At 61.9% G+C, this 25114-nt stretch overlaps 1 protein-coding gene across 3 annotated transcripts; it reads left to right on the top strand.

Moving 5' to 3' along the window:
• Positions 1–6686: 6686 nt before the first annotated feature.
• Positions 6687–24816, top strand: GRTP1 (growth hormone regulated TBC protein 1). 3 transcript variants are annotated; one of them, XM_052649883.1, is made up of 8 exons: positions 6687–6817; positions 7070–7221; positions 12191–12349; positions 14857–14981; positions 15950–16046; positions 20556–20728; positions 20797–20982; positions 24610–24816. In XM_052649883.1, the coding sequence occupies exons 1-8, from the start codon at positions 6771–6773 to the stop codon at positions 24697–24699; spliced, it is 1029 nt and encodes a 342-aa protein (XP_052505843.1). In that variant the 5' UTR covers positions 6687–6770; the 3' UTR covers positions 24700–24816. The 3 variants fall into 3 exon arrangements, with proteins under 3 accessions (XP_052505843.1, XP_052505844.1, XP_052505842.1); XM_052649884.1 differs by having other exon boundaries at positions 20553–20722; XM_052649882.1 differs by having other exon boundaries at positions 20553–20728.
• Positions 24817–25114: the final 298 nt, after the last annotated feature.

Here is a 25114-nt window from a genome sequence, read left to right as displayed (position 1 = left end):
GGAGGAAGACCCCAGCACGGGCTGCGACACACGGGAGAAGTGAAACTCCTGTCTTCTCCACGAGAGGATGCGGCGTCGTGTGGACCGGCTCCGGAGGGACGTTCCCCACGCAGGGACCCTCCTCCACGTCCGCACTTCAGAGACGGGAGCAACCCCAAGAAGGCATCGGAATGCAAACCTGCCCAGAGGCTTCAGAGAGTCTCCCAGCATCTCAGAGAGGGAGGGCATGTCCTCTCCGTGCTAGGGAAATTCTATTCATTAACTTGGTCTTACTGGAGTGTAGTCGATCACAGCGTTGATTTTTGCTGTGCAGCAAGGGGATTCAGTCACACACACATTCTTTTTCACGCTCTTGCCCGTGACAGTTTATCTCAGACACTGAATACAGCTCCTGAGCTGCGTGGTAGGCCCTTGCAGTTCACCCACTCTGTTTATAATAGTTTGCACCTGCTAACCCCAGCTCCCAGTCCTCCCCTCCCCGCAGAGGAAACTCTTCCAGTAAAACGAATGGTCTAGACTTGCTCTGGCCCTTCCGGCCATCACCGTGTCCCGGATGAGACCCGGTGGCTAATGGTCACTCACAGAGGCCCCGCAGGACCTGCTCTTGTGCTTGCCTGAAGTCCTGGTGTGACGCTGGCTCCGGCACCTGTGTGTCTCTTAAAGCGAACGCTCTAGGGATCAGGCTCCTGGCGTGGAGCGCTGACACGCACCTTCACGAGTCCAGGACATCCTACGGCCTGAGGGCACCCACACCTGACCAGCTCCTGACCCGGGACGTCCCGAGGCCCTCACCCAAAGACCCAGGAGAGCAAACCTGGGTCCGAGCTGCTGCCACGGTACAGACGGCGAGGCCCCGCTGACCGTCAGGACAGAGCTCGAGTGTCCTTCCTAGAACAACAGCCTTCAGAGAAACCCTCAAGGCAGAAAGATCACCTTTCCTCTCCACCAGAGGGAGCCAGGTCGCAGTTTCAGAGGCTTTCGGGACAGGGCTGCCTGACAGGACGCCAGTCACACCTGCATGCAGCCACACGTGAGCATGCGTGAGCTGGTGTGAGCGTCAGCAGGCCCCACACTTGGTGACAAGCATGCCAGCCCCATCCCAGGTGTATGCATGTTGGGTTTCTTCAAATGCCATGAATCTGGGGTATTTTCTCTTTATATTACCGCTCTGAAATACCAAAGTTGAGAGCCTTGTCATTTTTCAAGAGTAGAAATATTTTTGAATGGGACCGTGTTTAGAGAAGGGGCCTCTAAAGCGGGGATTAAGGTCAGATGTGATCACTAGGGTGGCCCTAATCCCATCTGACCTGTGTCCTCATGAGAGGGGATCGGGACACAGACGTGCCTAGGGGCCCACCACGTGGCCACATGGGGAGGCGGCCGGGTACGGACCAGACAAGGGGTCTGCCAGCACCGTGGCCGTGGGCCCGGCCTCCAGGGTGGGGAGAAATGAGCTCCTGTTGTTTAAGCCACTGGTCAGTGGGGCTCCTGTGACGGAAGGAAGACAAGGAGGACGGGGCAGGGATGCCCGCCCGGCCTGAAGACGGGTCTGTCAGTTCCCAGCGCCTCCCGGGGGGCCTCCCAAAGCTGCTCCCTCTCGCCTCCGGGGGGGCCTCGTGAACCTACTCCCTCTCCCAGCCGTCGCGTCTCCTACAAAAGCTCACTGTGGTCCCTGCGTGTCCAGGGGCTACACGACACGGCTCTTCAAGATGCTCGTTGTATCTTAACAAAGATCTGTCTTATTTAGAAGCAACACTCTTAGAAACTCATCTCCTGAAGCAAATCCCGAGCTCAGGACAGAGCCCAGAGCCTCAAAGCGCCCGACTCTCGGAAATCCGTGTTCCGAGAGGGACAACAGAACAAACAGCAGCGGGTGACCAGACACGACGCCCACAAGGGCCTCGGCTTTACAGTCACTGCCCCCTCCCTGCCCCGCCCCCACCCTGCCCCCACGCCCCGCACGCCCCTCCCCGCCAGCGCCTGCGTGATTACAGGGCAGGAGCACTTTGGACCTGCCAGCTCCCTGGACCTGTTTTTCTTCTTCAAAGGACAAGGATAGGACTTCCTGCCCGGCTTGTGGGCCCCCGGGGGCGGGGGTGGGGGGCGGCGGCCTCAGCAGCACGGGCACTGGCTCAGCCCGAGGTCTTTCTGTGCACGAGCAGGCATGGCCGGCCAGCGGCTGCTGTTCAGAAGCTCAGTCACGGGCACCAGCACCAGCTCAGCCCGAGGTTTTCTCCCCGTGTTTTGTGCACGAGCTGGCATGGCCAGGCCAGCGGCTGCAGTCCAGTAGCTCAGTTGCGTTCGACTCCTTCGCGGCCCCACGGACTGCAGCCCGCCCGGCCACTCTGTGCAGGGTCCTCACCTACAGAGCGAGCTTCCAGGATCTGAATCCCACCCCTGCAGCCCTGGGGAGGGTGCTTTGCCCTGAAAAGAGGCCCACACAGGGAGGCTGTGTGGCCTGCTGTGCCTGGGACAGTCCAGTGGCCCCTGTGGTCCTGCGGCGGGAGGCTGATGGCCCAGCCAGCCCCTGGGGGAAAGCAATTGGAGGTTCATTTCCCTGTTGACCAAACTCCAAGACGGGAACAGCAGGACAATTAAGGGAGGAAGCTGGGCCCTGCCAGACCACACGTCTCTGATTCCTGAATTCCTCTGGACCACACGTGCACAGAAAGACTCCCCGGAGACCAAAGGGAGCTCATCTCAAGGGATGTTCTACCCAGACGCCTCTGCGGTAAAACCACCTTGTCTAAGAGATGTGTGCGCACACGGGAGGATCCTGAGACAGAGCAAGTGTGGACTGTGAACCAGGCAAATCAAAATGACTGGCCACAGGAAGCCCGGAAGAAAGGTCCCGTTAAAGTAATTCCAATCACCACGAGGGCCTGACCCAGTGCCTCTGAGTACCTCCCTGAGACCCCCACGTGTCTGTCCACGCGTACTGGACTCTTTCCTCTTAACAACCATTTTATTTACTTAACTGCTTTCCGTCTTTGTGGGAATTCTTTTTGCAAAGCCGAAGGCAGGGCCTCGTCACTGACCCCGGGCCTCGTGGCTGGGATCTGGCGCTTCCACCGCCGGGACCCAGCCTCGGTCTCCGGCTGGGAACCCAAGCCCCCTCCACGCCGCCGCAGGCTGAGGCCCCCGAGATCGGTCACCCCAGACCTCACGCGCAGAGATGAGGAAAGGGTGGGGGGGGATGTGGAGATGACACGCCCTGAAGTCCAGGCTCTCGGGCCGGTGCTACGTGGAGACGGGGTGTCTGGCGGGGTCACTGTAAGCCTTGAGGCTGCCTCACGCGGGTCTTTTCTATGCCCACCCCCCGGTCCCTAATCGTGTATCTGTGACCCTGCCGGGGACCCACATAAGCACCTCTGAGGACCCTCTGAGCATGTCTATCCCACCGTCCCCACAGGCCTGGCCCTGGAACAGTCCCCTGCTGCCCCGGCGGCTGGGTCACCGAGTCTCCTCTTTACCTTTCCAAAGCAATTATGGAAATATTCAGACCGACGTGAAAAGGCCCCTCTTCAGCGATTCTGCCTGTGCTCCCAGCCACTGGCTCCTTTTCCCTCGTGCTGCAGTCTATTTAAAGCCAACTCCAAATATCATATCATTTCACCCATAACTAATCTTCAGCCAAAAATAAAACTTCGTACTTTATTGGAAAGAGTGTGAGCAGCGTGCTGCGACGCTTCCTGGGGGTGGTCGGGGCGCCGGCGGCTGGCCCACCCCGACCTGCGGGGACCCTCCACCATCCCCAGGGCTTCACAGTGATCAGTGGTGCTGCCTGAACACCCTGTCAGTCCTGGGGGGCGGGCACCCCCGGAACTGAAGTGCTCAGACAGCACATGTTATCCAAACGGCAGCAGCTCCTGAAATCAGGCAGCAAGAACTGGGGGTCCTGCAGGAAGACGGGGGCCTGGGGTGGTGCCTGCACACCGGGGTGGGGCCCTTGGGCCTCTCGCTGAGCCCCTGCCGAGGAGCCGGTCCTCCGGCCGGTGGTTCTCACGTGGGGCCTGCAACCTCAGCACTGCAAAGCTGGCTCCTCATGCAGCCTGGCCGTGGGACCCCGGGGGCCCTGTGGGCGTGTGCCGGCCCGGGGGCTGTGTGGGCACACCCCCGCCCTGGGGGAACAGCTGGGCACAGCCAGCTCCCTGGCTGTGGACGAGACCTGCCCTTGCGGATGATCGTCGGCTTTGAAAGAAGGGCATCTGGCCAGCAAGGGTGCCCAGGATGCTCAGGGCAGCGGGCATTTGGAGGTTGGTGGAGGGGCACCAAGGACACGGGTCCGGCTGCCTCTTGCTCCTAAAGAGGGGGCTCGGGCAGGTGCTGGCGGCCGGGCTGGCGGCCCTCAAAGGGCCCTCTGGCCGTGACCGCTGGCTGCCTGCTGAAGGGTCCTTCCTCTCCGTATCTCTCCCGCCACACTTCCTGGATGGGCCTCCTCTTGTCTAACACTCAGTCACGTCTCCTCGGGCCCCAGATGTCCCCGGTCAGGGTACTACCATGTTCAAGTCCAAGAGCATGTGTCTGTGGTCTGCGTTTCCTGCGGGGCTGGGACCAGGCCGGCATGAGGACGGGACACAGCGGCTAGAACCCACCGAAGACAGCAGGCGTCAGGGGGAGAGGCCGCGGGAGCCTGCACCAGCAGGGCTGCGGGGGCGCCTGGGGCCGGGGCCGGGGCCGGGGCAGGGGCACGCGCCAGACGTGCTCTCGGAGACGGGGAGGAGGGACATGTGGGCCCCACAGAAAGGACGGGAGGGGGTGCAGGCAGCCACCTGCTCCGGCAGGAAGCTGCCCCGTCCAGGGGGCATGGGGGCTGGGACGGGTGGAAACAGGGGCTTGGGGGCACTGGCGGGGGGTGGGCTGCACGCCTGATGATTTCTGAGACCAGGACGGGTTGACGCCAGGCCCGCACTGGTGGAAGGGCCAGTCACTGTGCCTGTGGACTGGCGTCTGCAGGAGGCACCTGGGGCGAAGGCCGAGGAGGGGTCTTGAAAGGGGTCCTGCGTCTTCTTTCAAAAGCAAAGCAAACTAGGCTGAGGGCTTGGAGAACTTCCCCAGAACCAGCGAATGGGGGGCCTTTGTGGTTCTGTTCAGCTGAGCACGAATTTCCTACAGACATCATGGAAACGGACAGACAGACGCCCCCACTTCGGGGCAGGCATGCTCCCCAAATTACTTTCCAGGCTCCTTGCTCAGCCCTCCAATGGGATGCTCCGGAAAAACCAATGCTGAGGGCCAGGCGAGTTCGTAACAGCCCAGCAGGCTCTCGCCACCAGAAACAACATCAGCGTCCCAGGGAGACACTGTCCCCAAGGGCCGGGCCCGGTGGAGTGAGCCGTGCAGCCCGTGACTCCACGGCGTCAGTGGGGTGGTGCCTCACCGCGCCTGACTTCTGCTGTTCTGAGCCCAGTTCTTAAAAAGAACCCTTGGGATGCCGGGAGGCTACGAAAGTCCCTTAAACCTTAAAGAACCTTAAAATCCTCTTATCTCACTGCGTTTCCAAAGTAAAACCCAAAATGCAGCTTATGCACATTCTCACGGCCTCCCAACACGAGAGGTGGTTTTCAGGCCATCCATGGAAACACCAGGACGCCGCGGGGCCTGACAGGGAGGAGGACGCTGTCCTGGGCCAGGGCAGAACTGCAGGCACACGCGTGGCAGGCACACGCGTGGCAGGCACACGCGTGGCGACCACCATGTTGGTGTCTGCAGGCGGGTCCCCCAGAGTAAAAGGCGTGCAGGCTGGGCGGCATGTCTCTTCCCTCCCAGCCGTGACTCACCCTCCCCAAATCCTGTGCATCTGTGGGGAGAAGCCTGGGGGGGCGCCTCTGCCTCCTCTGGGAGGGGAGGGGACGCGGGCACTGTCAGCCCTGGTCACCCCAGACGGCCACTGGGCAGGGCGTGCCCACCCTCCCGCGTGGGCAGTGCGGGGGTGGGGGGGGCGGCTACGGGCAGCGCCTGCACCCCTCCTTCTGAGCCTGGTTTGGGGCGGTGGGAGGCAGGGACAGGCTGATTCCGCCGGGGTGGGGGAGGGGACGGTGGCACCCGGATTAAGATCCACTTATTTGCGTGTTATTTTCAGGGGGGAAAGTGTAGGCTGAAACAGAGCAAGTTAAATAAAAGACGATCGTTTTCTGTAAAAAGAACATTAAACCAGCGGTCACAGGTCAGGACGCCGGCCTTTCGACCCGCGGGGCACGGAGGCCTGGCCGGCTGTCTGAAGAATCTAAGCTGGACTCACCTCCTCCCACCTTGGCTGCGGCAGAGAGGCCCCGGGGTGCGGGGCGGCGGGAGCCGACGCGCCGGCCGGGCCGCCAGCCTCGCGGGGCCCAGGCCCCTCTCCCCGCCGGGGGCCATCCCCGCGCCCCCATGCCCCCGCGCCCCTCCCCCCCCCCCCCCCGCCGGCGGCCCAGCCCCCCTCCCGCGCCCCCTCCCGCCGCCCGGGGCCCCCATGCCCCTCCCTCGCCGCCCCGGGGGCCGGGGGCCGGCTCGGCCGCGCCGCCCCCAGGCTCCGGGCTCCCGGCTCCGCGCGCAGGAGCAGGTGCAGCCCCTCGCGCCCCCTCCCTGCGGGCCGCGCCCCGCCCTCCGGGTCCCCAGGCGGTCCCACCCCCCCCCGCCCCGCCCCCCTCCCCCACCCTGCTTCCCCGCCCCCAGCCCCGCCCCCCGGCGCCCGCGGCCCGGCGGAAGGACGCGCGGCGCCCCGAGTCCCGGGAGGTGAGCCCGGCACCCCCAGCCCCGCGGCCCGCGCGCCCCCTCCCGCCCCTCTCGGCATGGAGGCCGCGGGGCGCGCGCAGGCGGCGCGGGACCGTGTCCCCAGGTAGGCGCGCGGGGGCCGTGCGCCCCTGGCCCAGCGCCGGGCCGCGGGCGGGGGCGGCGGTGCGGGCGCCTGCGCGCCCCTGGGCGGCCCCTGCGCTGCGTGCGCGCCCGCGCTCGGCCCGCCGCCGCTGCTGCGGGGCCGGGTGGGGGGCACGGAGCCCGCGCGCCCCACGCAGGCACCGGGCGGCTGGGTGCCGAGGGTCCCACGTCCACGTGCGCGCGGAACTTTACTCTGGGCCTTTTTGTGCGGTAGGATCGATCCGTATGGGTTTGAAAGGCCTGAGGACTTTGATTATGCAGCTTACGAAGAGTTTTTTTCCGCCTACCTGGCGATCCTCACCAGGAGGGCCATCAAATGGTCCAGACTTCTAAAGGGCGGAGGTGCTGTCCAGAGGAGCGTGACCGGTGAGTTCGGCGCCTGACCCAGAGGGTGCGCAACAAGTCGTGCGGTCCTCGGTGCGTGCGCTCGGGGCAGCTCAGGACTTGGGGTTCCTTCGAGGCCGGGGCCGCTGCCCCTATCCCAGCCGTGCCCCGCGCAGGCGCACAGGTGAGGGCGCTGCGCGGTCCAGGTGCGAGGCCCCCTTTCCTCGCCTGGACGTGGGGCCTGCTCGCCCTTTGAGACGCTTGGCGCCCGTGGCCGTCTTTCCAGAAGAAGCCGGGTTTCCTGCTCCTCAGAGCGAGCGGCCAGGGCAGTGCCCCCGCCGGCTTCTGTGCGGAGCGCTCCCTGCTCCCTTCAGAGAGAAAGCGGGGTGGGGGGGGGGGGGCTCCCTGGACCCCTCAGCTCCTCCCCGGCTTCTTCCCCGCCCCACGCTGTGACCCGGGGCCTCCTTCATCTGGACTGGAGCGCCGCCTCCGGGAAGCCTTCCAGCCCCACCCCGCAGCTCCGCGCTTCCTGCCCTCTCCTTTCCTCTCTGGTCCTCCACGTGTGGGTCTTACTTTATCCTTAGTTTTCCGCGCTGGGGTCAAAGATCCCTCTGTGCCGGCTGGGTTGGCTGGATGGTCCCTTAGCTGTTTGTTGAATAAATGAATGAAGTCTTTGCCTGCCTGCTCCCTAGCTGAGGATACCGAGGCCAGACCTGCCCACTGGAGATGAGGGGTGGGCAGGAGTGTGCCCCCGGGGGCCTCCTGACACGGTGTCAATGACAATGAAGGGGTGAGGACAGGGGTCCCATCCGCGGGGGGCTGAGCTGTGTGACCATAGCATTAGGGGTGAGGAGAGGAGGGCCAGAGGTGGAGCAGGACCCGCACCAGCTCACGGTGGGCACACAGGGGACAGCCAAGGGGAAAGAAGTCAGTTTTTAAGCAAGCGTGAGGGGAGGCGATCAGATCAAGCTTTATCTTTAAAGAGCCATCCGTCATTGAAAGGCAGGTGTCTTTAGTAGTACCGAAGGCCATGCCCGCCTTGCTGCTGGACGTTAACATGCTTCCAGCCGTCTATGGCTTCATTTTTTTCTTTTGATTTGTTTTTTAAAGTTATGTACAAGTATATAAAAATACAAAGATAGACAACTTTTGCACGTGGGAAAACATCTTGGTCACACTCGAAGGTGTGAGTTGACCTGAGTTTCTCAGCTGCCCAGGCCCCGGTGTCCCGTGGGGGGGGGGCTGGTGACTGTTCCCCATCCCCCCAGGAACAGGGCGCACCGTTTGCTTCCATGCAGGAGGAGGCCTCCTGTCCAACAGGGACCCAGAGGCCGGTTTACGCCGTAGACAATCACTGCAAGGTGCGCAGGCGCTCGTGACCCTTTGCACATGGCACACGCGTGGATGTGCGTTCCCCTTGGGTTCTGCCGTTTGCGTCTGTCTGGTCATCTTCTCTCTGTACAGCGCCGGCATGCTAATTCTGTAACTTTCCTGCGGAACCCGTTGCTGTTCAGTCGCCAAGTTGCATCCAACTCTTTGCGACCCCATGGACTGCAGCACGCCAGGCTTCCCTGTCCATCACCAACTCCTGGAGTTTACTCAGACTCACATCCGTTGAGTTGGTGATGCCATCCAACCATCTCATCCTCTGTCATTTCCTTCTCCTGCCCTCAATCTTTCCTAGCATCAGGGTCTTTTCCAGTGAGTCAGCTCTTTGCATCAGGTGGCCAACATATTGGAGTTTCAGCTTTTTTAGCATCAGTCCTTCCAGTGAATATTCAGGACTGATTTCCTTTAGGATGGATTGGCTGGATCTCTTTGCAGTCCATGGGACTCTCAAAAGTCTTTTCCAACACCACAGTTCAAAGGCATCAATTCTTTGGTGCTCAGCCTTCTCTATGGTCCAGCTCTCACATCCACACACGACCCCTGTGGGAACTACTGACTTCCTAGACTTTTGTAGTTGCCTGGTATGATGGTTCTGTTTTGTTTCTGCTTTTGCCCAGGGCTTCCCTGTGACTCAGCTAGTAAAGAATCCACCTGCAAGGCTGGAGACCTGGGTTTGATCCCTGGGTTGGAAAGATCCCCTGGAGAAGAGAAAGGCTAACCACTCCAGTCTTCTGGCCTGGAGAATTCCATAGACTGTATAGGCCATGGGCTCGCAAAGAGTTGGACAGGACTGAGTGACTTTCACTTTCACTTCACTTGACTTTCTGGAGCACATTTCGACTCTTTCTGAAAATTTAATTTGGTTTTATTGAAACTGCCATTATTTCTTTTTTGCTTTAGCTTTTGAATTTATGTAATGTTTGTTAAACTTTGTAATCATGGTGTAACAGGCTCAGGAGCAAATACGCTTGCTCCCTGGCGAGCCTTGGCCTGGGAGTGAGGTTCACCGCCAGCTGACCTGGAGGGTGTAGCGGCCTGGTGCTCTTCCAGGGAGTCTGGCGAGGCGCCTGTGGGCTCACCCAGTTCTGTGCCCGGGGTGTTGCCGCTGAGCTGGTGTGGCTTCCGGGTGAGACGGCCGGGGTTCCCGCAGCCCCCGTGGCAGTCCAAGGGGGTGGTCAGGCGTAACCAGGAGTGGATTTGTTAGTCAGGAAGCGGGAATACGGTTTCTTCCTGCCAGATGGTCCGGGCTGGCCGGAGTGTCCACAGCTGTGTGGCGTCCCGTGGGAGGGAGGCCATGAGGGCCGTGGGCCCCGGGTGGGCAGTGGGGGCTCCGTTTGGGGCCCTGACCTTGACCCCGGCGACCACACCTGGAGGACCGCCTTCGCCCCTGTTCCTCAACCGTGTCTTGCTTTTGGGTTCTGCTGTGTGTGTTCTCTTCTGAGAGGACTTGTGTCCAGGTCCGCAGATGAGCGCTGACACTCAGCCTGCTTGAGGGTGTTCGCCGTGGGTCCGTGTTTGCTTTCTGTCGGTGAGGAGGCCCACCAGGAGCTGCGATTGCTCACTGATTCTCAGCGCTCGACCTGGCCGGCCGCACCCAGGGAGCTGCCCCTGGGCCTCTGTCCATCCCGCCGTGGAGGGACCTGACGAGAGGAGCTCTTCCGGTTTGCTTCTTTCTCTCCTGCCCCGTGGGCGAGGGGGTTAGCACCATCTGAATAAGAATGAAATTGCAAGACATGTTTAAAGACAAATATGAAAAAAAAAAACCCCTGGGAACCTGCTTAACTCCTGGGGCAGACAGCTGGGAGTTAATCCTTCGGGGTCGAGCTTCTCTTTAAAAACGTTTCCCACCTGTTTCTGCGGCATGGTTCACACTGCTCCGCGTGTCGGAATGAAGAGTGCGTCAGCCCTGCCCTGGCTCTGGGCGTGGGAGGACCACTTTCTTTCTCTTCCAGAGAAACTGCGTCAGAAGCCCGGAGTCTCTGAAGCTTCTGGACGTGGCTGCTCTTCTCACAACCTCCCGGGAGTCCGGAGCCCTGACCGTAGTCCAGGCCCTGGGCTTCGCTTCCACTTTGCAGGGAATTTCCCATTTTCCTTCCGTTTTGGAAGGAAACTGAGGCATGATCGAGGTATGGTCTGCCTAGCCACATCCGACGCCAGAGTCGGGGGTTTAACCAGCTTCCACTTCACTTTTTAGACTCTTTGCAACCCCATGGATTGTAGCCTACCAGGCTCCTCCTTCCACGGGATTTTCCAGGCAGTAGTACTGGAGTGGGGTGCCATTTTCTTCTCCACATATTTTACACTTTATATTCATTTTTTAAAACTTTGCAAATGAAGTTCACTCTTCTTGGTGTGTAGCCCCTTGAGTGTGGACAGACGCACAGTCAGGTAATCCCCACCATGCGCAAGGTCTAGAGCAGCGGTCGCCTTCACAGTCCGCTCCTGTGTGACCCCGGGCGCTGAGCTGCAGGCCCGGGCGTGGGTGAAGGCCTCGGCTGGGGAGCAGGGGCTGGGAGAGGCCGCAGGGCTGTAGAGGGGTCGTGAAGGTGCGCCGGCCTCTCCCGCCCTTTCTCTGGTTCTCTGGCTTCTCTGCAGGTGCGTGCTTAGGGTGGCGCCTGAGCAGTTCTCCGCGTGTTCGCGTGTCTAGTGCCGCCTGAGCATTCTCCGCGTGTTCGCGTGTGTGGTGCTGGCCTAAGTGACGCTGTCTCGGTGTTTTCACTTCCGCTCTTTGCGGTCCGTCCCTGGAGTTGCCAGGAACGTCTGTATGTCTCTTCCTTCTGCTCTCAGTGGGAGCGGTCCCTGCCCAAAGCTAGGACCGACCCTCCCCTTGCAGTTGAGAGAGGGTTAATTCAGGGCACCCCTGGGCATGCCAAGCCCTGAGGTGGTGTGTTAATAGTAGGAGGTTGGAGGGACGGTCCAGCTGAATGATTGCTGTGTTTGGTAGACTGAAATACCACGTCCAGTAGCGGGGGGACCACGTCACGCTGGCCGAGACATTCTGGCCACGCGTGATCCTCTGGCTGCACAGGTGCCTCCGAGCTGCAGAGGGTTCTTGGCTTTCTCTGCCTCTGGCGGGTGGTGCTCACGTCTGTCCTTCCCTTCCTCTGGGCCTTCCTCGTCACCCCCCCAGCCTCTGCAAACTCCCATCCTGAGCGCCCTCCGGAGAGCGGCGGGTGCACGCGACCTGGCCTCGGGGAGGCGCTCTCAGGAGCTCGTGGACTGGTGGCTGTCAGCTTGAGTTATAAGATTTCAGCAGCAGCGCCTTTTTCGCTTGTAACCTAGGACATTGTCCTGTAATTTTTTTCTGTTCGGTACAGCCGGTGCCTGAGCCAGTGCCGACCTGCGTTCAGGACTGTGGCATCTGTCCTGGGCTGCGGGGTGGGCCGGGTTGGGGGATGGGAGGCAGCCCGTGTCCCTGCACTGCTGCTGAGGTGGAGGCTGGGCTGCTGCGGCCCGCCGACCACTCAGCGGGAGGGGAGAGCGGACTTCTGTAGGGAGGGCCTGTACCTGTTGGTGGGACATGCCTGTCTTGCCTTTCATGTCTGACTTACTGACTTGTGAGAGCGATCCATGGAAACCTTTGGAGCAGGGCCCGTCTGAAACTGCCCTTTCCCTTTCTCAGTGAAGCGCTACATCCGAAAGGGCATCCCGCTGGAGCACCGGGCCCGCGTCTGGATGGGGGTGAGCGGAGCCCAGGCCCGGATGGACCGGAACCCCGGCTACTACCAGCGCCTCCTGCAGGGTGAGCGGAGCGCCAGCCTGGAGGAGGCCATCCGGACAGGTGACTCGGCCCCCGGGCTGGGGAGGCCCCCAGGGTGGGGCGGCCCTGCGGGTGGGGGCACCTCCCCCAGGGGAAGTGTGTCTGCACCCAGACTCTCGGTTGTGATGGGGATGAGGAAACCTACACTGTCAAAGGCGCACCCGACTCCCACTTTCTCAAAGGACAAGCAAAACGGGCTTATTTGACAGGAGGACAATGGTCAGAATTGGTTCAGAAAATCCTCGAGCGGGCAGCTAGGTGGTAAGGAAAATGGTGGGAAGAGCAGGTTTCTTCTGCAAGACGCTGCCCAGGGGCGTGAGGAAGCCGCTGAGCAATCTGTCAGAACTGACGAGGGCTGGGTGGCCCCAAGGCCTCGAGACACAGCTGCAGGAAGCTGCGCGCCGCCCTGCTCTCTGTGCCGATGCCGAGTGTCCAGAGACGTTCACGCCCTGGCCGCCGTCTCGTGACCCCAGCTTCCTCGCCGGCCACGGGCGCTCACAAGTGCAGAGTCCTCAGAAAAACGGTTAACCTAAGTTGAATAACTAGCTCTTTAGGAGACATCTGCTTTTCCGACTTTGCCAGCTTCTGAGAACGAGAAAATCAAACACAAAGTTCTTCCTTTAAAAAGTTGGTTACTTTAAATATCTGGGAGGTTGGATTGACTGGGGACAGTGAGAAAGCGGTGTGTCCTCAACGTAAGGAGCGGGGGTCTCGGATCCCAGCAGCGCTGACATGGGCAGGGAGAGACCACCAGTGACGGGTGGCTGTTTGTCTGAAAAGTGAATTTTAAAGGCTCTACTTGGTGCAGAGTTTTGGATACTTTTAATTACGGTGAAACGTACACAGCGCGGTTTCCCATTCTGTTTTTCCAAGGGGAGCCTCTGTCGCGTTGCACACGATGCCCCCAGCCCTGGCTCCACCGTCTGCTCCCTGTGTCTGAGTCCGACCCCCCTAGACTTCACGTGGTGGAATCAGGCAGTGTCTACCCTTCCGCGTCTGGTCGATTCCACGGAGCACAGTGTCTGAGAGGCCCAGCCGGGCTGTGTGTGCGCCAGAGCTTCCGCCCTTCCTGAGGCTGAACCAGGTCCCGTGTGTGTGCGTCTTCGGTCTCTGGACACCTGGGCTGCTCCCATCCCCTGGCTACAGTGAATTCTGGCTGAACAGGGTGTCAAGTGATTCTCCGAGACCCGCGTTCAGTGCTTTGGGGACAGACCCCGAGGTGGGACCGCTGGGTCACGCGGCCGCTTTGGTCTGCGGTCAGGAAGCCTGCATCAGTTGTGGGGCAGGGTCAGCAGAGCAGGCAGGTCGTGCACCTGAGCCCAGACGGGACGTCCACCACGTCTGCCTCCGGTGCAGGGGCCAGGGAGAAAGATTTCAACATCTGCTAAAGCTTCTCGTCATAAAGATCATTACACAGGCGTGAGCCCAGTCAGCCAGTCTCCTGAATTAGTGAAAAACTCATTTCCCCCTGATAGGTGCCGGTTTGGAGAACGTTTAGATTTCCAGGGAAAAGAAATCTTTTTTGTATAAAACATATGATTGAAAATTACAAGCTTGGAGGCAGCCCGTTTGCTGCTCGGCTCAGATCTGGGTCTTTGTGGGCAGGTGCAGGGCTGGGGGCCCGAGCTTGGGGGCAGAATCCCCGAGGCCGCCGGGAGGCCTTGCATCATCAACGGTGTCTACGTATGTCCCTTCGCCGACACCGCCACTCTGCTCCAGGTGGGGTCAGAGGATGCCCATCCGCCACCCCCACTCTGCCCTGGACGCAGGTTCACAGAAATGTAATGGGCAGGGAGGGGGTGGCGGAGGTGGGAGAGGCCGCCAGGCACCCTCCTGCAGACAGAAGTTGGCGGTGGTAAGTTTATCTGTGCTGTGCTAAGTCACCCCAGTCGTGTCCAACCCCATGGGCTGAAGCCCACCAGGCCCCTCTGTCCATGGGGTTCTCCAGGCAAGAGGCCTGGAGTGGGCTGCCAGGCCCTCCCCAGGGGACCTTCCCGACGCAGGCTGGCACCGCGGCTCTAGGTCTCCTGCGCTGCAGCTGGTTCCCTAGCACGAGAGTCTCCTGGGTGGTTTTCAGTTTTGTCTCTTTGTCTCCAAGGGGGCTCTCAGGTGCCCTGCCTGCTTCTGTTTTCAGTGTTAAGAATTGGGGAGAATTTCCAAAGCTTTATGTAAAGTGCTCACACTTCACCCACACTTGGGAGCGTGGGGACGGGAGGAGACGCTGGGGACCCGGCAGCCTGGCCTCGCCAGAGGAGCTGATGTTGTTGTTGATTGGAGAGTAAGGGCTTCGGGCTGCTGGGGGCCCTGGTCAGGCTGCTGGGGGCCCGGAGCCGCCTCTGCCCCTGAGTCCAGTCGACGGTGGAGGCTGCTGGGGGCCCGGGGCGGCCTCTGCCCCTGAGTCCAGTCGACGGTGGAGGCTGCTGGGGGCCCGGAGCCGCCTCTGCCCCTGAGTCCAGTCGATGGTGGAGGCTGCTGGGGGCCCGGGGCGGCCTCTGCTTACGCCCTGAGTGCTCTGTGGGTCCCCGCAGACATGAACAGGACCTTCCCCGACAACGTGCGCTTCCGGAAGGACGCGGAACCCTGCCTGCAGGGCCCCCTGTACAACGTGCTGCTGGCCTACGGGCATCACAACCACGGCGTGGGCTATTGCCAGGTGAGCCCCGGCCCCAGGGACCCCGGGGCCTTGCCCAGCCGGGGCTCCCACGCCCCCACAGCCCGGGCTGGGCCTCTTGGCAGGGGCGGGAGGGGGCAGCCGTGGACGTGAACACAGGCTGTGTTTGTGGGACGTGGGTGACCAGCAGCACCCTGTTGCCTCGGAGCCGATGGTGTGCGTGTGTACACGTGCGTGTGTGTGTGCACGTGTGGGTGAGTGCGAGCAGCGGGCCGGCATGGAATGCAGGGCCTCCTCCGGAAGCCGGGCCCCCGGGTGGCGCGTCGGGCGGCGGGGTCGGTTCTCGTGCGCCTGGAGGTCCTCTGTGTGCAGCATCTTGGGGACGCGTGTCCACAGCCCAGACCGCGAGCAGAGCCGGGTCGGGAGCCGATCCTCGGACTGCCGGGCCCTCCTGCCGTGCACACTGGAGGCCGTGGTGTCTGGGGGTGTGTGGGCAGGAGGACGGGGCTGGGGGGTGGGGTCCCCACGCTCCAGGCCCCCGAGCTGGAGGCCAGGCCTCCCGAGAGGACAGCTGGGCATTCAGAGCCGTGGGAGGCGGCGCCCGAACGGCCCGAGTGGTTTCTCCTGGTGAGAGTTTCACGAGGACGCGCCCTGCCCGGTTCTAAGGCAGAGTCCCAAGAGTCAGTCCTGACCGCACGTGTCTGTCGATGGCAGAGCCGCGAGGCCGACGCTACCCTGGACGGTCATTCCAGGCTCACGCGCGTTCTAGGGAAGGACGAGGAAGACGGGGAGTTAGCGGGCGGAATCCCAGGGACGGGGGAGCCTGGTGGGCTGCCGTCTGTGGGGTCGCACAGAGTCGGACACGACTGAAGCGACTGAGCAGCAGCGGCGGCGGCCACACGGTTCCAGGGTCTGGGGGTGGGGCCGGTGTCAGCGCGGGGCTCCTCTGATGGCAGCGGATGCGCTTCATCAAGGGGTGTCTGATCCTGGTGACCTTTGCCTGATTTCAGGGGATGAACTTCATCGCGGGGTATCTGATCCTGGTGACTAAGAGTGAAGAGGAAGCCTTCTGGCTGTTGGACGCCCTGGTGGGCAGAATACTCCCAGGTGCGTGGAGTCCCGATTTCTGGTGTTGCTGTAACGATGCTGCTGACAAGTCCGGGCGTGACGAAGCATAAGGCGTCGTTTGAGAGCTGAGGTTGACAGTCTTCCTGCAGTTGAGTTGAGCTGAGACGCTCCCAAGATGTGGGGGCCCAGCGGAGCGGCGACCTCTCCCCCGCCACCCCCACCCCGCGGGCGGCACTGTGTCTCAGCCTGGATGCCGCTGAGCCGTTTGCTCAGTTACGCCAGAGACCAGATTATGGTGGAGGTTCCCGTCGTGACCGCTTCCAGGTGGCGTTTGGGAATTTGGGGAACTTCAGAGAACAAAGCCTAAAAGCCTGGCAGCAACAGCAACTGAGAGAGGCAGGTGAGGGCTGGGAAGGGCTGACCTCGAGCAACGGAGAAGCGAGGCTCCAGGTGAGAGCCGGAACGTGTCGTCCCCAGCAGTCGCTGGATTCAGTCAGTGCAGCAAGACGGGTCCCGCTTCAAAGCCAAAGGGAACCTCCAGAGGAGCGGGCAGGGCTGGGGGAGGGGCCGCCGTCTCCTTCGGCCGGGGCTGGGCAGGGCTGTGTGGTCCTCAGGCCCCTGGGCGCACAAGCTAGGTCACTTCAGCACGCGCTCATCCTGCGTTTAGCTGCTTCTGTCTTTGTCACACCAAAGTTGCACAGATACATCCTCCTCTCAGAAGCTCCGAGACTGCAGCGAGGACGGAGGGCGCGCCGTGGACGCTCTCCTCAAGGGTCCCCGTCCCTCGCGTGCTCTCCGCCCGTGCCCAGCGGGGTGGTGTGTGCGTTTCCCGCTTCTTGCTCTGCGTTCGCGTGCACACAGGTGTGCAAGCACATACACGGAGTGGAAGTTAGTGACTGAATGACACGATAGAAAGCTGAGCTGAGACAGAAGCTGGTTCTTTGGGAAAACTGTTGAAATGCACAGGCGTCTGACAAGACTGATAAAGAAGGAAGGGGATGAGGAGTCTAAAAGTGCGAAGGGCGCCGGGATGGGAGCCGCTGCAGGGAGCCCCGAGAGCCGCAAGAGAGCTTGCGTGGAGTGAAGAGCCGAATGGACGGTGGGAGCATACAGGCCAGCGGAGCCGGAACGGGGCCCCTGAAAGGCCAAATGCAGAGAAAAGCGTCTCAGGAAAGCTCGAACGGACAGATAATTCCCAGTTCCTAAGAAACAGAGACAGATGAACTCATCCACTCGCGCTGTGAAGCTGGTGTAGCCTTCCTGTGGTGCAGACTGACCTCAGGAAGAACGCGAACGCAGAGCTCATTGACATAACCCAGGTGTCAGCACCCGGAGCTGAGCGATGGTTATAGAGCAGTGTTTCTTTAAATGCATGGCTCAACATGTGGATGGGTTAATCCATAGATGAAGGATGGGTAGTGGCTCCGTCAGTGGAAGGGTCACCGGCAGGGCCACGCCAGGAGGGCTGGAGGGAGGAGTGCTGCTGTCTAGCCCCTCGGTCCTGCCTGACTCTGCGAGCCCGTGGACTGTGGCCCACCGGGCTGCTCTGCACTCCACGCAAGAGCACTGGAGGGGGTTGCCATGCCCCTCTCCAGGGATCTTCCCGACCCAGGGATCAAACCAGGGCCTCCTGCATTGCGGGCAGGTTCTTTGCCACTGGCCGCCGGGGAAGTCTGCAGGGGAGGGTGCTGGAGCTGCTTAGGTGCAACAGTCGCTAGGTTAGCGAGGGACAGTCAGGTCTGTCCATCTCTTGTACTCGGTACGTGAGCTGTATCGAGGAAAAGACGGTTAAAACATCATTCCGTGACAGCTGACTGCCTATAGAGAAGAAAACAGAACTAGACCCCTATTTCAATTCCAGGTAGACTCTAGACGTATGACAGAGCAAAACTTAGAAACTCGAAACGAGTCAGAGAACAGTACGATTCCAGAGCAGGAACAAGGTCCCTGAACGAAATTCAGAAAGCATGAAAGACACGATTGATCATTTTAGTTATGTTAGAATTAAAAACTGATTTTGACACAAGACGTAGTCTGCAGAGTAAAAAGGGATCCATGGAATTAACGTGTAAAGAATTCCTAAAAGTCTAGGTGGATACAGGTCGACAGAAAAGGTGAAGAATAGGCCTGACAGGCAGTTTACAAAATAGGAGACCTGCGTGGTCCCGAGTTGGGGCGAGGCAACCGTGGTCTCCCGGGAGCAGGGAGGCCAGGTCTCAGCGCCGAACGAAGCTGGGCATCAGCGGCGAGGGCCGGAGGCCGTCCCCCAGTGCCCACGACACCGTGATTCAGAGCAGTCGAGTCGAAGCAGAGGGAGAGCGCAACTCTAACGAGGCGGAGATGGCGGGGTCCCGGGCCGCCGTGCTGGCCCCCCGGGCTCTGCCACCCCCGGCACGGCATCAGTGTCGGAGTTTCATCTGTTGCGTGTCAGCCGCTCAGACAAGCCCCTGCAGGCCTTCACGCTTCCCCTCTCGTCCCCAGTCGGCAGAAGCCTAGCCGCCCATGCACAGCCATGCTGTTTCTCTGAAACTGGGCTCGTCCGGCGGTGGGTGAGGAGCCCAGAGACAGTCCAGGCTGAGGGCGGAAGGAGGGGTCCTCACGGGAGTGCGGGGGTCTCTCCCAGACCAGTGACTCCCCAGCAGCAAACAGTCATGTTAACCCAAGCGTCCGAGCGCCGTCCTGCTGGGGCTGGGGGCAGGACGATCGGCGTGGACCGGGGCCAGGCCCGCAGCCCAAGGGCAGCAGAGGTCAGCACCGCCGGCCCTTGGCTCCCCTGTGACCTGCTGGTCGAGCGCTCCAGGGGGCGGAGTTCTGGAACGGCTCAAGACGGTGCTGCAGGCGTGTCTTTACCTTGGGAGCAGAGCTGGCGGTCTGCACTGACTGGTCGTCTCTGTTGAGGGGCAGTCGTCACCCCGGCCTGGCTCTAGCTGTGTGTGTTGACCTTTTGTTCCCTTAAAATCTATACCTGGGTTTCCCGGTGGCTCAGTGGTAAAGAATCTGCTGGCCAGCGCAGGAGACCCAGGAGGCACGAGTTTGATCCCTGGACCAGGAAGAGCCCCTGGAGAAGGAGATGGCAGCTCGCTCCAGCGCTCTTGCCTGGAGAATCCCGTGGACAGAGGAGCCTGGTGGGCTGCGGTCCCCGGGGTCCAACAGAACTGGACGCGGCTGAGCGACTGAGAACCACAAAACCTCTAGCAACGGAGGCCTTTTCTGCAAAGGCCTAGACCACAGGATGGCCCAGACCTAAAATGGCTCGTCGTACATCAGAAGGGTCATGCCCAGCCTCTTCCTCCAGGGACCCGTCTGTCCTCCGACTCCTGAGCCTGCAGAAACGCCCCGCTGCGCCCCCCACCGCGTCAGGGACTGGGGTGGCGTCTGGGATGTCCCACCGGGGAGGAGTCCATCCCTTAATGAACAAATGCATCCGCGTCCCGAAGAGCTGGTCCCACCTGCTTGCCCTGCGACACAGGAAGCAGGTGGCTCCCCCACCGCAGCTGGACAGCGAGGCCCAGGGCGGGCGGGGGGGCTTGTCCTGGGGCGGTGACTCTCGGGGCACACCCCCCAGCCCTGCAGCCACGCTCATCCCCCGCACCCCAGGCTGACACCTCCGGGCTGTGTGCAAAGGGGGTCCCTGGGAGAGGCCTGACTCGGGCCCTGGAGGGGAGGCTGGACCAGGGGCCCCTGAGAAGTTTCTCAGCCTCTGTGTGCAGACGGGACCCCGCAGGTGGGGCTGGCCATCGGGGTTTGTCCATGTTCTTGGCAGGAGAGTTTCAGTGACCCTCCGGGGACCGGCTTGAGCTTTGGGGGGTGACCTTGACTCTTCTGGGAGCTGCCATAAGCCTCTGTAGCCAAAGTGAGAACGTGCTGAGCTCACGCTCCACAAATCCGCTTGTTTGCCCAGCTGAGCCACTCAGAGCTGCCCCCCTCCCCGCCTCCGGGGCCAGACTGGGCACCCCTGGTCAGGCGCAGAGGGGACAGCGGGCTGGACTTGCGGCCAGGCGGAGTGGGGCTGTGGGGGCAGGGGGCATGGTGGGGAGGGACGCCCCAGGCCCCAGGTGTTAATGACCTGACAGCTTCTCCAGCCTTGGGCTCAGTTTAGCGTGTGCACACCCTGAACACCGGTGATGTGACTGTCGTGTCAGCACTCATAATGATTCTGTTTTAACGAAAATACTTAGCAAGAATGTCTGTCTCTTTGCCGCAGTGAATGGCCAACTTTATTACACAGATTCCTCACTGAAATTTCATGGCAAAGTTCCAGCATTAGGTTAAATACACCGTTATGATGACTTACCACGATAACAAGCTGGAAAGTTCCTTGGCAAGAGAACATCCATTTCAAAAGACAGAAGGGCGGCGGGCGTGATGGGTACCAGCAGGGGCCTCGCCGTCCGCTTGCTGGCCCGGCTCCCGCTCTGGCCGGGTGGTCCTCTGGAAAGGGTTGGAAAGGGTCCCGGGGGCCCCCACCACTGCCTGGCTCGGGGGGCACGCAGGTTGTGGCCGTCCGGCTGTGAGACCCACATCCCTGCCCCCTCGCCCCCACAGCAGATTACTACAGCCCCTCGATGCTGGGCCTGAAGACGGACCAGGAGGTGCTCGGGGAGCTGGTGCGGACGAAGCTGCCGGCGGTGGCGGCGCTGATGGACGGCCACGGCGTGCTGTGGACCCTGGTCGCGTCCCGCTGGTTCATCTGCCTTTTCGTGGACGTCCTGCCCGTGGAGGTGAGGGCGCCCAGCTGGGCCCGGGGCCGGCGGCACGGCTGCGCACTGACCCGCCGCTCCCTCCACAGACGGTGCTGCGTGTCTGGGACTGCCTGTTCAGCGAGGGGTCCAAGATCATCTTCCGGGTGGCGCTGACCCTCCTCAAGCATCACCAGGCCTCCATCCTGGAGGCCACCAGCGTCCCCGACCTCTGTGAGAAGTTCAAGGAGATCACCAGGGGCCGCTTTGTCACCGAGTGCCACAGCTTCATGCAGGTGGGTGTCGGCTGTGCGGGGCCCCCGGGAGACCGGCGCACTTACCCCGTGCCCCCCACGCCGTCGGCTGCGGGGGGGGGGGGGGGGGTGCCACCTGGGGCCCCCCTGAGCCCGCCAGGCCTGCTCCTTGGCTTCTCCTGGGCCTCCCTGACGTCCCCGTCGGCGCCGGGCCCACCCTCCTCAGCCCTCCACGTCGCCTCCTCTCCCGCCCTGGGGGGGTCACACCTGTCTGTCCTCCGCCGCTGGGGTCCAAGCCTGGTGCAGGCTGTGTAGACAGCTGACCTGAGTTGATGACCCGGGTGCTGCGTCCCACAGGCCCTTCGGGCGGGGCAGGGGGGTTTAGCCTCTGAGCCTCCTGGACCCGGTTTCCTCAGAAACAGCCCCTCGGCCCGGGGGTTCAGGTGGTCTTACTGCTTGTGTGGCTGCAGCCCTGGGCCCAGGCATGGTTGCCTCCAACAAGGGAGCCCGCCGTCCCCACGGGAGCCCAGCCTGGCACATGCCACCCACGGCCCCACGGCCCAGCCTCTGCTGGACTGCAGTGCGGACGCTCAGACCGTGTGGCTTTGGTGTCTGGCTCCTGGGCTCAGCGCGACACTTCCGAGGAGGAGCAGGGGGCTTCCAAGGAGGAGCGGGGGGCTCCCGAGTGCAGAGGGTGCCCAGTGAGGGCAGGCGGCCTGCCTGCCTGTCCCTGACGGCTGCGTGTCCGCGGTAGGGCAGCTGGTGTTCTGGCCTGGACGTGCTCTGGGCCCTGTGAGCTGAGTGGATGCAAGGGGATCGCAGAGGGTGAGGCGGGGGGGAGCTTCTCCCCACACGGCAGAAAAAGTGCTGCGTAAAGAAATGTGTCCTTGCGCACGGCAGGTGTGTCCGCTCGCTGCACGCTGATGGGAAGCAACCCTGGGCTTACTTCGTCGGGGGTCTCTACAGACTTGTGTATTTCGCAACACTGCAGTTCATGCATCAGAGGGCTCTCAAGTCCTGTCCCAGAACATCTAGAATCTCCTAGGTCCCACGTGGAAGCTAGGAGCACTGTAATGGGGAGAGGTCAGCTGATCCCTCCAAAGAGTCTGTTCTCCGGCCCCCGAGTCGCCCGGGGCTTGCTACCAGGGTCCCCCTCGGCCCCCAGGCACCGAAACAAGTCTGAGTCCCTTCCTGCTTCCGCTTCTCAACTCTAGTCTCTCCTAGGCCCTGAGTAGGTTTCAGAGCTGCTAAGAGTCAGCAGTTACAGGGTCAGAACTCAAAGAACTCAGCACAGGCAAGGAAAGCAAAAATAGCACACTGGGACCACATGGGGCTTGAAAGCTTCTGTGCTGCAAAGGGAAGCAGTGGCGGATGAAAAGGTGACCACCCCCCCAAACTGAAGAGCGTGTGTGCAGGCCACGTCCAGACACACGGAGACCTCGGCTGGACACAGAGCTGAGGAGTTCTGTCTAAAAACGGGTAGAGGACCTGAGTAGACAGTTGTCCAAAGACACACAGGTAGGCAGCAGGTACACGAAAGGGTGCTCCACTTCCCTCGTCATCGGGGAAACGCAGATCAAAACCCCACGTCACCTCACACCCGTCAGAACGGCTGTCATCCAGAAGACCACAGATAGCGACTGTTGGTGAGCGTGTGAACAGGGAGCCTGGTGCACCGTTTGTAGGCGTGTAAAACGGTGCAGCCACTGTGGAAAAGTGTGGAGGCTCCTCAGAAGCTGAACAGAGAGCTGCTGTCTGACGCAGCCGACCCACTGCCGTATTCCCGAAAGGAAACGGAAGCAGGACCCCTGGGAGGGCCGCCCACACACACTCCCCGCAGGACCCCTGGGAGGGCCGCCCACACACACTCCCTGCAGGACCCCTGGGAGGGCCGCCCACACACACTCCCCGCAGTCTCAGCAGCTGCAGCGTGGACACAGCCTGCAAGGCCACGTGAGTCCATGGGGACCAGTGTGGCCCACCCACACGATGGGCTTTCACTCAGCCTTGAAAGGGAGGGAGAGCCCGACACCCGCTCCACCCTGGAGGAACCTGGAGACATCATGTTCAGTAATTGTCACAAGAGGACAAAGACCGACTCCACTGACGCAAGGCCCCTCGAGGAGTCAGGTTTATAGAGATGGAAGGGGTGCTGGGGACGCAGTGGCTGGGAGAGAAGCTGGAAGGTGACCCCAAGGGCGCAGAGCTGACACTCGGCCCACACCTCGAGTGGCTCAGGTGTAAATGGTATGGCTTCAGCACACACGCGCACAAAACCAGTAAAGGAGTGGAAACAGGATGTTCCCCAATTTTAATTCCAGTGGCTCAGGGCCTCTGACTTCAGAATCAGATGTTTCCTTCACGGACTGGATTCAGCATTTTAAAAGTGACCCGAGTGTGAGCGGGCAGGAGTGCGTGTCCTAGACGCCCTGTCTCAGGCACTTTCCTGAGCTTTGCAGCGGCTGAAACCCAAGACTTGGCCCAGCCTGAGGCCTGACATTCAGAGCTGAGCCAGCTGCACGCACACCTCCGGACCCCCTCCCTGGTCCTCAGAGCACTTTGCTGAAGTCCCTGGGGGCATTTAGGGGGCACCAGCGACCTGTTCTTGCTCAACCCTGCAGTAAGCTCTCTGCTCCCCTCACCCTCGTCCTCATCCGGGGGGAGGGGGGGGGCCGAGTGCTCCCCTCGTCCTCATCCTGGGCGGGGGGGGGGGGGAAGGGCTGCTCTTGCCCTCGTCCTCCGGGGGGGTGGGATGGGCTCCCCTCGCCCTCGGGGGAAGGGCTCCCCTCGTCCTCATCCTGGTTGGGGGGAGTGCTCCCCTCGCCCTCATCATGGGGGGAAGTGCTCCCCTCGTCCTGGGGGGGCGGGGATGGGCTCCCCTCGCCCTCGTCCTCCTGGGGGGAAGTGCTCCCCTTGTCCTCATCCTGGGGGAAGGGATGGGCTCCCATTGTCCTCATCCTCCTGGGGGTGAAGGGCTCCCCTCGCCCTCGTCCTTATCCTGGAGGGGGAGGGCTCCCCTTGCCCTCGTCCTAGGGTGGGATGGGCTCCCCTCACACTCATCCTCCGGGGAGCGGGGTAGGATTCCCCTTGCTCTCGTCCTCCCGGGGGGTAAGGGCTCCCCTCGCCCTCGTCCTCGTCCTGGGGGGGAAGTGCTCCCCTCGCCCTCGTCCTCTGCCCTCGTCCTCCGGGGGATGGGATGGGCTCCCCTCGCCCTCGTCTTCCGGGGAGGGGGGAAGTGCTCCCCTCGCCCTCGCCCGGGGGGGGGATGGGCTCCCCTCGCCCTCGTCCTCTAAGGGGGGAAGGGCTCCCCCCGTCCTCATCCTGGTTGGGGGGAGTGCTCCCCTCGCCCTCATCCTGGGGGAAGGGATGGGCTCCCGTCGTCCTCATCCTCCTGGGGGTGAAGGGCTCCCCTTGCCCTCGTCCTCGTCCTGGGGGGGAAGTGCTGCCCTCGCCCTCGCCCTCGCCCTCGGGGGGGGGGGGGGGGGGTGGGACGGGCTCCCCTCGCCCTGCACAGGCGTCCGTGCTGAGGCTGGAGCTCTGTCGCTAGCCTCCACCAGCTCTGTCGCGTATGAAGGACACAAGTGACCTTCCTCTGCTGACTGACTGCTGGCCTCAGCCCGGCCAGCACCAGAAGCTGGGAAGGTCTAGACGAACCCGTTTCCGTTGCAGAGAGTCTTCTCGGAGCCCGGGAGCCTGTCCAGGGCCAGCATCGCCCGGCTGCGGGAGCGCTGCAGGGCGCAGCTGCTGGCGCAGGGCTGAGGCCTCAAGCCGGCCTCCTGCTGGCGCGGTCACTTCCGAGCGAGCGGCCGTCCTGCGCTCTTCCCTGCGAGCTGTCGAGCTGTCGAGCTGTCTCTAAATACATATTTTTACCTGGAACGCTGACGTGTATAAAACGTGACGTGCGTGTTTGTGTTTGTTACACCAGCTCTTGTGAGCCTGCAATGTAATGTTTATAAATGACTTTTTGAAATTGTTACACAAGCGATGTGTAAACCAGGTGTAACATTGAGGGGCTGCAGGTCAGGTCTGGGCTGTCATCCCTGACCCCCGGGGGAGAAGGTGCCCCAACGAGACCCCTCCCCTTGGGGCTGAAGGCCCCAACCCGTCTCCCTCCCTCTGGAGATGCCGCCTCTGATGAGAAGCCCCCACCCAGGCAGGCTGTGCCCTGCACAGG

Source organism: Budorcas taxicolor, chromosome 12, assembly GCF_023091745.1.
Source record: "Budorcas taxicolor isolate Tak-1 chromosome 12, Takin1.1, whole genome shotgun sequence".
Lineage (NCBI taxonomy): Eukaryota > Metazoa > Chordata > Mammalia > Artiodactyla > Bovidae > Budorcas > Budorcas taxicolor.
This window is presented reverse-complemented; position numbering and strand designations above follow the sequence as displayed.

What these genes read in the sequence shown, in the direction of transcription:
- GRTP1 (XM_052649882.1), top strand. Translation starts at nt 6,771, where the DNA reads ATGGAGGCCGCGGGGCGCGCGCAGGCGGCGCGGGACCGTGTCCCCAG. An exon ending in GGTGGGCAGAATACTCCCAG is followed by an intron (nt 16,047 to 20,552) that starts GTGCGTGGAGTC and finishes TCGCCCCCACAG; the next exon opens with CAGATTACTACAGCCCCTCG. An exon ending in TGGACGTCCTGCCCGTGGAG is followed by an intron (nt 20,729 to 20,796) that starts GTGAGGGCGCCC and finishes CTCCCTCCACAG; the next exon opens with ACGGTGCTGCGTGTCTGGGA.